The sequence below is a fragment of the Budorcas taxicolor genome, chromosome 3 (genome assembly GCF_023091745.1).
Source record: "Budorcas taxicolor isolate Tak-1 chromosome 3, Takin1.1, whole genome shotgun sequence".
NCBI lineage: Eukaryota > Metazoa > Chordata > Mammalia > Artiodactyla > Bovidae > Budorcas > Budorcas taxicolor.
In genome coordinates, this window is record NC_068912.1 from 93,695,448 (window position 1) to 93,709,319 (window position 13,872).

Genomic DNA, 13,872 nt, shown 5'->3' on the forward strand with positions numbered 1-13,872 from the left:
GTGCAAGAAGTTTTACATGGCTTGCATTATTTCCCGCAATGTTTGGACTGAAATACTTTTAGGTGAGGAATGCATTCTTTAGTATTCTACTTCTCTATCGCCCTGCACTCAGTCACACCACAAAACTTATTACTTCACAGCCTCCAAAGGAATTTCCAGGTGTGGTCTACTAAAATGAACTGTATGGAGGTAGGAGATGGGTAGTGGACACTAAAAAGACCATTTGAATGTGAATTCCCATATGCTTGCCTGCTGGTGGTTGGGAAAATGTTCCATGGCTTTGAGCAGCAAATGGGTCACATCGGCCAGGAGTCGGACAGGCATTCCTGCAGCAAGATCCTGCTTGGTTAAATTAAATACACAGGCGCTTGCAGCAAGCTGCACTGGCAAATTCATAGGGTGGTTTCTCATCCCTGTAACCACAAGCTGAAAAAGAAATGAGTTCTCTTAATCCAACTTATAAAAACATATAAGCCCTCTTCATATAGCAACAGAGAAGGTAATGGCAACCCACTCCAGTACTCTTGCCTCGAAAATCCCATGGACAGAGAAGCCTGGCAGGCTACAGTCCATGGGGTCTTCAAGAGTCGGACATGACTGAGCTACTTTACTTTTACTTTTCACTTTCATGCATTGGAGAAGGAAATGCTAACCCACTCCACTATTCTTGCCTGGAGAATCCCAGGGACAGGAGCCTGGTGGGCTGCCATCTATGGGGTTGCATAGTGTTGGACACGACTGAAGCAACTTAGCAGTAGCAGCAGCAACATACAGCAACATTACTCTTTTGATCTGAAATAACTTCTAAGATATATTAAGTATATTTTTTATCCTTATGTGCAGAGCCTAGGACATAATAGTTATTCACCTACCTGGTCAAGGGAGGTGTCAAGTTGTTCATGTCCAGAAATTTTTCTGTAATGTTAATGAATCTTTTCTATTCAGAGAAAACATTTTAGTATTTCCTAGACATAGTTCGGTCTGGCCTGTTTTATGCCAAGCACTAAACAAATTCTTACTGACTTGAAAAGACTAAACCAGCAGCAAACTTCACTTTCAAATCCCAACATTCAGTTCCTTAAGAACACTGCTAAAATTAAAATATAATAAAATCCATTTACTTCCCTCTGGCCTAAATAACTAACTAAATAACTTCTCCCCTTTTCCTCTCTCCTCAAATCCCCAACAAATCCTCCCCATTCCTCATTACTGACTGAAGATCTTACTTCCAGTTACCCAGAGAAAACTGAAGTGACTGTAAAAGAACTTCAGATTCTGGCTTTTACACGTACCTCCTTGCCAGCATACACAGGAGCAATTGCTGTGTGCCTGCCTGTTACCCTCCCCTCTAAAGTTAATCCCTCCACTTAAATGCTTGATTCTTCCCTTCTCGTCTACTCAAGGACACTGCTTCAGCTGATCTCCCCTTCCAACTCCTATACCAGATTTTTATTCTGTAGTCAATCATTCACACAGCATACAAACAAGGTGGTTTTTTCTCCCATCTAAAACAAAACAAAACAAAACCTACACACATCGTCAGCCAACTACCACCTTTTCATTTGCTTCCTTTTGCAGGAACTTCTTAAAAGAATCACATTTCTCTCTGCACCATTCTCTGAATGAATGAATGAGTAAATATATCAGATCAGGACTACGGGTCTGGCCCTTTGATACCCAAGTGCACAGTAACCAAAACCAAAAAATGATAGTGCATATACCCAGCACCAATATCCTCTGGTACATACACAGGAGGTGGCAGATGCTGCAGCCAGCATCCCAGGACTTAAATGCTACTGCTTCCTACCCAAACACCTCAGTTTCAAAAAGTTTAAGAAACCGGGAGGTTAAGTCATTTCTGGCTCTGCCACTAATTTATGGTTATTTAACCTCACAGACCCGCAGGTACATAATCTATAAAACAGAAGATAAAACTTCTCTCTTGGGACTGTTGTGCCCACTAAAAGAGGGACCAAATATAATACAGTCCTATACTCACTGGTTTCTAAATTAAATGTGTAAAAGATTACCTTGAGGGATTATTACAGTGTAGATTCCTGTATCTTATCCAGCCCTACCGAATCTAAATTTTCTTGGAATGAGGTTCACAAATATGCTTTTTAAAATAAGCAATATTCCAGACTTCAGGTGGCTAGAGGACCACATTCTGACAAAAAATGCCCCACCCAATCAACAAAATTAAGAATCCTCCTTTTTTTTTTCCTTCAAAAACTGTCTTGGGTAAAATATCTTAATTGGAGAATAACACAGATTAGTTACAAAAGCACAAGAGGTTCATAAATAGCATGGAAAAGTGCTTTATAAAATCCCAATACTGTGTTTCTTTAAAAACCATATATGGAAGCAATACATAGCTAATATACCAAGTAGTGTCCTGATTTGAGTCATATACTCTATTTTCTACTACAGCTGGTAAAAAGATATCACACTGATTACTGGTTTTAGATAGTTAAATATGAACTTGAAGGCATTTATATTGTTTAAATGAGATTACTATAAAACTTCAGTAACACTATACAGTTATCTCCTCTCATTCTCATTTATGGCTAAAAGCTGAATTATACACTATCAATCTTATAAAAAAAAGACTAAATGCAGATTTTCACCAATTTTCTTCACAAAACCGTCATCTATCTAGGAAGATAATTTCACACTTCACATATCCAGTTTCTTGTTCTTACCTTTAAAATTTCTGGCTTTGTTTTTTCCATCACATGAGTCAGGCTAAAAAGGTGAAACAGAGCTTCTCGGACAAAGAAGGCCCGTTCACTGTACCTTTTCAATGCTTCTGCAATCTGAGTTTCATTGGCTTCTCCAGACACCTTTGAACACAGCCAGAAGATGAGCTTTTAGGATTCTTTTCAACCCTCTAACTGTCTCTATCCAAACATCATTTGTGTGGATGGCATCCAGGATAGTTATGTAAAGCTTGAAACAAATGGCTATGATTATTTTCCAACCCATCCAGAAAAGTCACCCTGTGAAGGTATACATATGCTAAACAGATATATATTAGATAGGCTCAGACCCTAGAATAAGTCTATGGATAAAATTTTCTATACTGTACCTAAAATAAATCTCAAGATATTTAACTCTATTTATAAGGTCTTACTACACATGATTAGGCTTCTACTGCCTCTTAAGGTAACCCTCTCGCCCTAACTCACAATTTAGTAATGACAGTGGCCTTTTTTAAATTTGTATAGCAATGTGTACACGTCAATCTCAAACTCTCAATCTATCCCTCTCCCCCACACACCCTACACTTACCTTTCTGATCCTTCAATAAGCCAAGCTCTTTCCCAGGAAAAAGCTACCAAGTATAATGTCCTCTCTGACTGAAATTTTCCCCTCTCTCTTTACGTAATTTCTATTCATCCTTCTCATTTCAAGTTAAATAATACTTCGTTAGAGAGGCCTTCTCTGACCCACCAATCTAAGTCAGGTCTTCCTGAAACATCACCTTCATAGCCATTACCATAATCCCGTTAGTAGACTGATCTATCCACTGTACCCCTACAGGCAGCACTGTGTGTGGCTCAGAATAAGCACTCAATAAATATTTATCAAATAAATATATTAATTGATTCTCCCAGATTTATCAAGGGCCCACTCAGCATTAAAAATTCTGTTCAAAAGTAGGTTTATCCTGGAATTTCCCATTTATACAGGTTAATATAGTTATCTTAAGTGAAGTGAAATGAAAGTCGCTCAGTTGTGTTCAACTCTTTGCAACCCCATGGACTATACAGTCCATGGAATTCTCCAGGCCAGAATACTAGAGTGGGCAGCCTTTCCCTTCTCCAGGGGATCTTCCCAACCCAGGGATCGAACCCAGGTCTCCCACATTGCAGGCAGATTCTCTACCAGCTGAACCACAAGGGAAGCCCAACTGTGGTTCATATAGCACTGGGTAGCCAAATGTATATAACAAGAAATGGCTTTTTGGAAAAGCAATCCAGTAATAAGTAAAAAAAGAAATTATTACAGTATCACCATGATCCTCAGTGAATTAATGGAACTAGGTGTTGAATGTCAACAACTGCTAATAAATCACAGAAAGAAAAACAACCAGACATTATGTACTCCCTTAATGAAAGAACATAAAACCTAAGTGTCCTGCCAAAGGGATTAAACATGAGTTTGACTAAGTCCTCACATCCAGCTACCAACCTGCAGAAAATATAGTCAATATGCACCACAAACATACAATCAAGAAAACCTAGACTGAGGGAAAGTCTACAGACCAAAGGGTCAGATCCTTTAATACACAAAGTATAACGAAAAGAAACGGATAGAGAGGGAATTTTATAAAAGATACTGAAAAGACGTATGATTTTGAAAAGTGGGCAAGGTTAACTAAGTGCCTAGAGGTAAATGGTTGGGCTGTGTAACTATGCAAAACTATTTAAAAGAGCAAGGACAAGATTATCATCAGAGTCAGGACAGAGACTACTTTTGTGGGAAAGAGGAAGTTGTGATCAGGATGGGGCATGTGAAAGAGCTTCAGGGTAGCTGCCAAGTTCTATTTATCAACCTGAGTGATGATTTCAAAATGGTAAAAAAATTAAAAATAAAAAAAAAACCCAAACCCTACTGTTTAGAGAGGTATAATCTTCTCACTAAGGTGGAACACTATCTTTTTTTGGCAGCACCATTATAAAGGTAACACAAATATAAATACGTTTAAAATATATTACTTAGTAATAACTATGTTCATATGGGTAATGAATATGCAGCTTTAAGAAAATGAAGGGCTGTATCACAGCTAACAGTTTAACCACTGATAGGATATGCTACAAAGGTCTAATAAGAATTAGACTACAGTACAGATGTGTGTGAAAGTGAAAGTGAAGTCACTCAGTCATGTCCGACCCTTTGCGACCCCATGGACTGTAGCCTACCAGGCTCCTCTGTCCACGGGATTTTCCAGGCAACAGTACTGGAGTGGATTGCCATTTCCTTCTGCAGGGGATCTTTCTGACCCAGGGGATCGAACCCGGGTCTCCCGCATTCTAGACAGACGCTTTACTGTCTGAGCCACTAGGAAACACACACAAAGATATGTGTGTACCAAGTGACAAAAAGGCATATACTGAGCATTTGTAAGACTGTAGGAATAACAATGGAAGTTTCTTTACAAAACGTTTTTATACTATTTATGTATAATATAGGCTTCTTTGGAGGCTCAGTGGTAAAGAATCCACCTGCCAATGCAGGCGACACAAGAGATATGGGTTCAATCCCTGGGTGGGGAAGATCCATTGGAGAAGGAAATGGCAACCCACTCAAGTATTCTTGCCTGGGAAATCCCATGGACAGAGGAGTCTGACAGGCTTCAGTTCGTGGGGTCACAAAAGAGTCAGACATGACTTAGTGACTAAACAACAACAAGAATGTATAATATACATACATAAACATTGATTTTGACTATGTATTCACATATATAAGCAGTTATTGAACAATAAAAATTTTCCTAATGTTCAACTCTTTTTGAATCACTCTGAACTTATTCTTAGATTTTAGATTTGGGAAGACACTGAACTATTAGGAGAGCTAAAAAAGACTATAAGAGGGAAAACACACTAACAATAATCTTCATCAGACTTCATTTATCCACATTTGGTTGATTACAATCTTATATGAAATATAACCTCAAGTTACCTTTAAATGTAAAATTAAAGAACTTTTGTTACTGGAATATAAATAATCTGAACCAAATTTCATTGGCCTGTATATTTATTCAGTAGTTAACACTTCTTGAGCCCCTACTCAAATCAAGCAATCTGGCTCCTCAAACTATATGCATCTTCATTTCAATCAATTTCATATGCTAGATCAAAAAGAAGAAAACAACAACAACAAAACAAACAACCGTCTGTATATACTAGTTTCTGCAATCTATTTAAAACAGAAAAAATGTCCTTTACCACTAAGTTAAACTTTATTAATATTTAAAATATGGATGAAACTAAATGTATATTCTAAGGAAAGACTTTCTTGTAGCACTCAGCACGTAACTCTATTACAGAATTTCTCACAATTGATTAAAGCTATTTTTAAACTGTCTGTCTCTTCTTCACTGGATCAGAATTCCTCAAGAGCAGAAGCACTAGCTCAGACATCTTTAAAAAGTACGTATTAAGTCTTAGTTCAAGGGAGAAGTCTAGGCTAGAGATATAAATTTAGGATGGTATAAATTTAGGAATCATCCTAAATGGGATGATTAGGCATATCAGTTTGGGGCCTGAGAGATTTAGGAAGAATCAATAAAGGAAACTGAGAGAAAGTCCAAAAAGTACAGAAAAAACAAGATCAATCTGATATCCTAGAAACTAAAGTTTAAAAAAAAAACGGTTATTTCAAGAAGGAAAGATCAACTATGTCAAAAGGCATTTAGACCAAATGAGATGAAGGCTGAGAATACTGGGTTTAACATATAACCAGTGGTTCTCAGGAGTGAGGCAGCCAAAAAACATAAGAATCTTAATTGTGGGATAGCGGAAGGTTGAGGGAACTGATGGTTACCAGCGAGCAAATAAGGTAGGGAAACAAAGGTGACAGAGTTGGTAATTCTAGGTAAGAAAGCCCTCTGTGCTGGGACTAGAAACAGAGTAAGCGGAAGAACTAAGGTTCTCACATATAGGCAGAGATGTAGGCAAAGAACACACCCCAGCCATGATCCCTAAGAGAATCATTCCCTCACTGCAGACAATGCCTCCCTCACAGAGTCAAGAGATCAAAACACACGAGATACATGGAAGTGGAGAAACCAAACCTTTGTTCTCTGAACCACCCACTAAAAGCACCAGATAATGCCTCATAAGGAATACTGGGGAGTGACACTGTCTCTACTTTACTGAAGTGAAGTGAAGTCGCTCAGTCGTGTCCGACTCTGCGATCCTGTGGACTGTAGCCCACCAGGCTTCTCCGTCCACGGGATTCTCCAGGCAAGAATACTGGAGTGGGTTACCATTTCCTTCTCCAGGGGATCTTCCCCACCCAGGGATGGAACCCAGGTCTCCCGCATTGGAGGCAGACGCTTTAACCTCTGAGCCACCAGGGAAGCCTACTTTACTGAGGCATGTAAAACCAAAACTGTCAAACTAAATTAATTTAAAGCATCATAATATTAAAATAATCATTTCAGACCCATTTTTCAACTTTGCTAACCTGGAAAATTTTTAAAAAGGAGACAGAGCAATCTCAGCTCTCTTCTCTTAACATGACCTATTATTTTTCAACTCTCAAATTAGTAGTCAAATAAATAATCTAAAATAAACATCAATTTTTATGTACAGGTGAATAAAGGGCAAAGTTCCAATGATCTCTATCTTTTTAAAAAATTATTTTAAAACAATGATTCTCCATTTTGGCTACATATTAAAATCACCCAAGAAGCTTTAAAAAAAACTGATGCCTCAGTCCCACCTCCCTACAGTGCTTCTGATTTAATTGCTCGTTACTTAGATGATTTTTTTGATTAAAAATTTTTCCAGCTTTATCAAGATATATAATATTATAGATACATAATGACAAATACATTATGTAAGTGTAATGTGTAAAACAATGATGTTGTACATGTAAATACTGCAAAATGATCATCATGATACAGTTACTTAACATACCCATCATCTCAAATAATTACACTCCAGGTAATTTTAATTACAGTCAGGGTTGAGAATCACTGGGTTGACAGAAGTGGAAACTAGATGACAGCAAAGCAGGTGTTTTCTAGAGTCAAAATTTCAAAGCAATGATGTTCCATTTGTAAAATCAAACTCATTTCACAGAGGCATTGTATAATGTACATGTCTACTAGCCTCAACTGAAAACCTTGGGCTAATTCACTCTAGGGTCTGTTGGTGCTAAGAGCAATCAGCAAAAATCATACTGCTCGGGAATCATAGCTACTGGAGGATCTTTGCCTTGAGAAGATTACTTAGTGCTGTGCGCTAGGGACACATTCCTCTCATCCTTGAGGACTCAGATCAAGCTCACCTCCTCTGGGAAATCCTTCCTAAACTCCCAGTACACTGAGATTTCTTCCCCTTTGATATTTACAATTCTTTACTGACCCATTTCTTAGGCAGACAAGTAACACTAACATAGTAATTTACATTTTTATGCTGCCTTTACCCACAAGCCCTGTGCTAGACACTTACCTTGTTCAATAACAAGCTGTTATGTTAGCTCCTCACACTTGCTGCCCTGCACCTGGCTCATGTGACTTTGCCATTTCTGGCCCTAGCACCTACTTTTTCCAGCCTCATCTCATCGCTCTGCAACATCCTACTCTAGAACTCTAGCCACAGTGGCCTTCTTGAAGTTCCTTGGATGTACCATGTTCCTTCCTACCACACATCTTTTGCTGTATTCTTGCTGCCTGGAATTTTCTCTACCAAGTTACTCATCCGTAAGGTCTTCACTCATTCATTCATCAAGTCCTCAGAGAAGCCTTAAACTAAGTCGAGCCTCTCTGCTAAACATACTCAAATACAGTATTACGTAGCTTTTAGATTCTTAACACTATGCAGTTTAAAGCATATACATGTGTGCACATTATGTATTAATATATATGTATATGATATATAAATACATAAATTGAAATCATACACCCATGACATATGTATGATACTTCACTGTCTGAATCCCTCACTAAATTACGAGCTCCATGAGGGCAAGATCACGCCATTTTACTCCACCATCAAATCTCCATGTCTAGCACAGTACATAATATGCAGTGGTACTTAATAACACGTTTACTGAATGAATGAATAAAAAAGTGACTCAAAATAATTTCCTACATTCTACTTTTTAAAGTCTAAATTTACAAATAATATAAGAACTGACATGTTTTAAAATGTTCTATAGCTAACCTTTCCTTCTCCTTTTTTGAGATCGATACTGATTGCTAAAAAAGAACCCTCCTGCACTGTTGGTAGGAATGTAAATTGGTACAGTCACTATGGAAAATAGTAGGGAGGTTCCTTACAAAACTAAAAATAGAGTTACCATATGATTCAGAATCCCAATCCTGGACATATATCTGGAGAAAATTATAATTCAAACAGATACATGCATCCCAAAATTTACAGCACCACTATTTACAATAGCCAAGACATGGATGCAATCTAAGTGTCCATTGATAGATAATGGATAAAGAAGAAGTGGTGTGGTACACACACACACACATGAATACTACTCAGCCATAAAAAAGAATGCAATATTGCCATTTGCACCAGGTAGAATCAAATGATGCTTCAACTTAAGTGGTTTGATGTAAGTAGTAGAGGAAAAAAAATGGGGCTCTGAAATTTGACAAATGTAGATCCAAACACTGGTTCTAACTAACAGTAAATCATAATGTCTATGTTTCTCATCTATAAAGTGGAGTTAATATCAATCTATAGATATTACCATATACAATATAAAGCATTTATAGGATACAATGTATGTTAGAAAAATACTAGTTGTCCTTAAACCTGTTACAGTTCTATCCTTCAAGGTCTGATTCAGATACCATCTTCCATCAAGACCAAAATTCTCCAGTGAGAAAAAGTTTCTCCTACTTTCCTACAGCAACTATACTGATCCCTGGCTTTAGAGTTGTTTGTGATCATAACATTACTACTTACTACTACTATCAGGCTCCTTGGAAGCAAATCCTGTATCTTTTTTATCTTTTAATCTCAAGTTGTACCAAGTTCAGTAGATGTTCCCCAAATGAAATTTAAGCCATTACGCATGAGAAACCTTAAGAAGAGCAGGATTTTACCATTTTTACAATAGAGATCTTCTTGGAGAACTCTGATCCTGGGAGGGATTAGGGGTAGGAGGAAAACGGGACGACAGAAGATGAGATGGCTGGATGGCATCACTGACTCGATGGACGTGAGTTTGAGTGAACTCCAGGAGTTGGTGATGGACAGGGAGGCCTGGCGTGCTGCAATTCATGGGGTCACAAAGAGTCCGACACAACTGAGCGACTGAACTGAACTGGAGAACTTACTCTCCCATTACTCTTTTCTACAAAGGAGCACCCCTAGTTTCTTTGAAGTGATCCTTTAGATATGATATGTTTAAGTGGTTCAAAATACCTAAACATTATCATCACGAAAACTATCATTTATCCAGGGCCTACAACATGACTTGCACTTTACATATATAATTATTAATCTTCAGAATAATTTTGCAGGTAAGAGTCATATCTATTTTATAAATAAATGTAAACTGAAAAGTTACATCATAGCTTGCTCTGGGCCATGAAGCAAATAATCTGGAATATTAATTCAGACTCTAAAGCAAGGCCTTTCTACTATATAATGTCATGTTTCATGAATACGATCTATATATTATTAGACATTCACCTTAATGGAGTCTTATGCAAACTAAACATTGGTCAGCATTGGTCAAACATTGGACAAAGGAATATATTTTTTAAATCTAACCTTCAAATGTCCTTCGCCTGTGAGGAATTCAGAGTAGCCAGCATCAGTGGCCAGCAAACCTACAAACTGCATGCTGGGCCGTTGCTGAATAAAAGCTTCAACAGCTTTGTCTGTCACATGCTTCCTCCCAGAAACATCCAAGGAGACGAGGTTGGGCAGGATGTCCTTTTGTTCTAATAATCGAAGAGCTATGTCCGATGTAAACTGTTTATCATCTGAAATATCAAGATGATTCAGATGTCTTAGTTCTCGAACAACATCCAGTATCTGGGTAGTTGTCATTTTTAAACATTTCAAGTGATGCATGGTTAGAGACTTGAGTCGGTCTTTGCAGGCCAGCAGAGCCGTGATGTCTGTGATCGAGGTGTTGGAAATATCCAGGCTCTCTAATCTTGGCAATGAGGCAACTTCAGCCAGGTCTTCATTGTAAAAGAGAACATTGGTGATGCTTAATGCTCGAAGGCCAGAAAGTCGGCTAAAGCACCGCTCATAAGGATCTTCAAGAGAGAGAGTTAATGAGTTCAGCACGAGGCACTGGAGATTTTGCTGGATCCATTTGTTACTGCCAAGCCCACTGATGATGTCTGTAATTGTGATGTCAGCATTCACACCTGTGGCATCAAGTTCCACTAACTTGTGGTGGCAGAAGGCTTTCCGGAAAGCAACAGCAGAGATCTTGGCTTTGCGAATGCAAGCTCGTTTTAAGCGCATCTGGTTGCCCCTAAAAATACCTACAGTTGCATCATTCAGGAGACCTAGGGAAAAATAAGCAGTACTTTAACTTCAAAAAATGGTTAAAGGATAGCTAAAATTTCCAGCATACTTTACACTTTCGAAGTAACAGTATTTCATTTAATAAACATAACAATTCAGTGAGTTAAGAATGTGATTGTCTACAATTTATAGATGAGTAAACTGGGGTTCAAAAAAGTGGTCTTCCAAGAGCACAGAAATAGTACGTGGCAGAATCAGGACTGTGTTAGGCATTACTGATATTCACTAATATCTGGTTCTCCTCCCATTACTGGACACCTTTTCCAACCTACCCTTGGATTTAGATAGGGCTACATGCCCAGTTCTAGCCAAAGGTATACCAGATCCAAGTACAAAAGTATCATGAAAGCAAAGAAAAGGAAGTAATTTACCATGCCTGGAGATCTGAAAAAGACTCCATAGAAGAGGTGATACTTGAGAAGGTCTTTTCAAACATGAAGGAACAATTCAAAGACGGAGAAGGAAGGTGAGGGGAATTTAAGAAGAATACAGGGGAAAACCTATATATGAGTGAGAAGAGAACATGGTCGATTTCTGAAGATTTACATATGGAAGTGGGAAGAGACAAGGAGTAAGGCTTAGATCATTGAAAGGTCAAGAGAAGAAAGCAGGCCAGCTAGAGATCTTGGGACACAAAGACCAACACGGTGGAGTTCCTGGTTTTTTTTCCCTGTACCATAATTGGGAAATACCAATAAGCACAAACAAAAACAGCCCCTCCCCGGCCAGGGCCACAAAATCTGCTCACTCCGGCCAAAGCACCAGGAAAAGGGCAGCCTAGCAAGGGTAAATGTTCTTGCTCCCCACTTGACTTCTGCTGACCCTGAGACTTAGCACTCCTCTTTATGGCTATGCAGGAGATTGGTGTCCTGGCTCCTCATTAGGTCTCTGGTGTTTGACTGAAGTAAAGTGATGACTTTATCTCACCACATTTGCTGGTGTGGATGAGGGTGTTGGAGACATAAACAAAAACCTCACCCTCATCCACACCAGCAAATGCCAAGAGGGGAACCTAGACTTTCACTCCTGCTATAACTAGTTGCCACAGTCTCCCCACAGAGAAGTGTTAGGAGAAGGCCGAGCATGGAGCCAGGACTTCCACGTCCATCTGGTAGTAATCAGGTGCTTCTCCCTTTCCGAGCTGGGGTGGTATCAAAGGAAGCCTAGAGGAGAGTTGAAACTTCATCACTGCCTAACAGTAAGTAATGAGGTCACCTCCCTACAACATGCTGTCAGTGGAGGCCAAATGAAGAAGAGAAATGAAGTACTCACACGGCTCTCAGCTAGAGAGGTTATCAGTAGCGAACTAGTGGGGAGAACACCAATCTCCTGCATAGCAGTAATGAGTAATCAGAAGCACTAAGTCTCAGGTGTCAACAGAAGTCAAGTGGGGAACAAGAACATTTACCCCAGTCTGGCAATAACAAGGCAGTGCCTCCACACTGCTAGAGTGGTGGCAGAGACACAAAGTCTCCTAACACAATATCCAAAATGTCCAGATTTCAATAAAAACTCACTCATCATACAAAGGACCAGTAAGATCTCAAAGTGAAAAAAGCACTATAGATGTCAACACTAAAAAATCAGAAAAGTTAAAATTATTTGATGAAGGTCTTAAAGGAGCCATCATAAAAATGCTTAAGTGTGCAATTACAAACAAGCTTGAAACAAATGGAAAACAGAAAGCCTCAAAAAGAAGCAGAAGTTATAAAGAAGAACCAAAGGAAAATTTTAGAATTGAAAAATACAATAATGGTTGCGTTCAACAACAGAATAAAAGGAACAAAGGAAAGAATTAGTGAACTAAAAGATTTTTTAAACAATAGAAATTACCCAAATCTAAAGAACAGGGGAAAAAAAAAAAGACTTAAAAAATATTTGAACACAGCTATTTGTCACAGAAAGAGTGGAGAAATAGGGCAGGGTTGAAAAAGTATTTGAAGAAATCATTACACACACCTATTAAAATGGCTCAAATTAAAAAATAGTAGTAACACCAAATGCTGGCAAGTATGCAGAGAAACTGAGTCAGTCTTATATTGGTAAGAGTGTAAAATGGCATAGCCATTCTGTAAACAGTGTGGCAATTTTTAAAAACCTAAACGTGCAACTACAATAGGACCCAACAGTAGCACTCCTGGGCATGTATCCCAAAGAAATGAGAACTTATGTTCACATAAGACCTGTCCATGGATGACTACAGCACTACAATATTCATACTTGACATTACATTCTTAATAGTTAATAGTTAGATATTATATTAATAACAGTTAAACGACATTATCTTTTTAGATGGTAAAATTCTTATTCTGATTACTAGATCTTATACACACATTTCCTGGAAAATTTTTAGCACTGAGATAACAGATACAGTGAGCAAAGAGTATGACAAGAGAATTATAGAATCAAGTAAGTAAAACTCTTTAGTATCAGGCTTATTTTAATAAGGACTGCTACCAATATCATTAATCCTTTGAATTGAGTAAATAAGTAAAATTTTTAAAATAAATTATTTTCTAAAATCATTGCACTATTAGAAGGCTTATATTAGCAATTTTGAAAGCATTCATAAGGAATTCCCTAGCAGTCCAGAGGTTTTTCTTTTGCAGTATTATTAGCAGTATCC

The 13,872-nt window shown here is 38.2% G+C and overlaps 1 protein-coding gene across 3 annotated transcripts in view; it reads right to left on the reverse strand.

Annotated features, from left to right (window-relative positions):
* The window catches only part of ZYG11B (zyg-11 family member B, cell cycle regulator), a 77,613-nt gene that overhangs the window by 33,357 nt on the left and 30,384 nt on the right, over positions 1-13,872 (reverse strand). For all 3 annotated transcript variants that reach the window (XM_052636621.1, XM_052636622.1, XM_052636623.1), the window contains exons 3-5: positions 10,473-11,227; positions 2,703-2,843; positions 250-426 (exon numbers count right to left, since the gene is read on the reverse strand). In XM_052636621.1, coding sequence (XP_052492581.1) covers positions 250-426; positions 2,703-2,843; positions 10,473-11,227 — 1,073 coding nt within the window. The remainder of the gene's footprint in view (positions 1-249; positions 427-2,702; positions 2,844-10,472; positions 11,228-13,872) is intronic.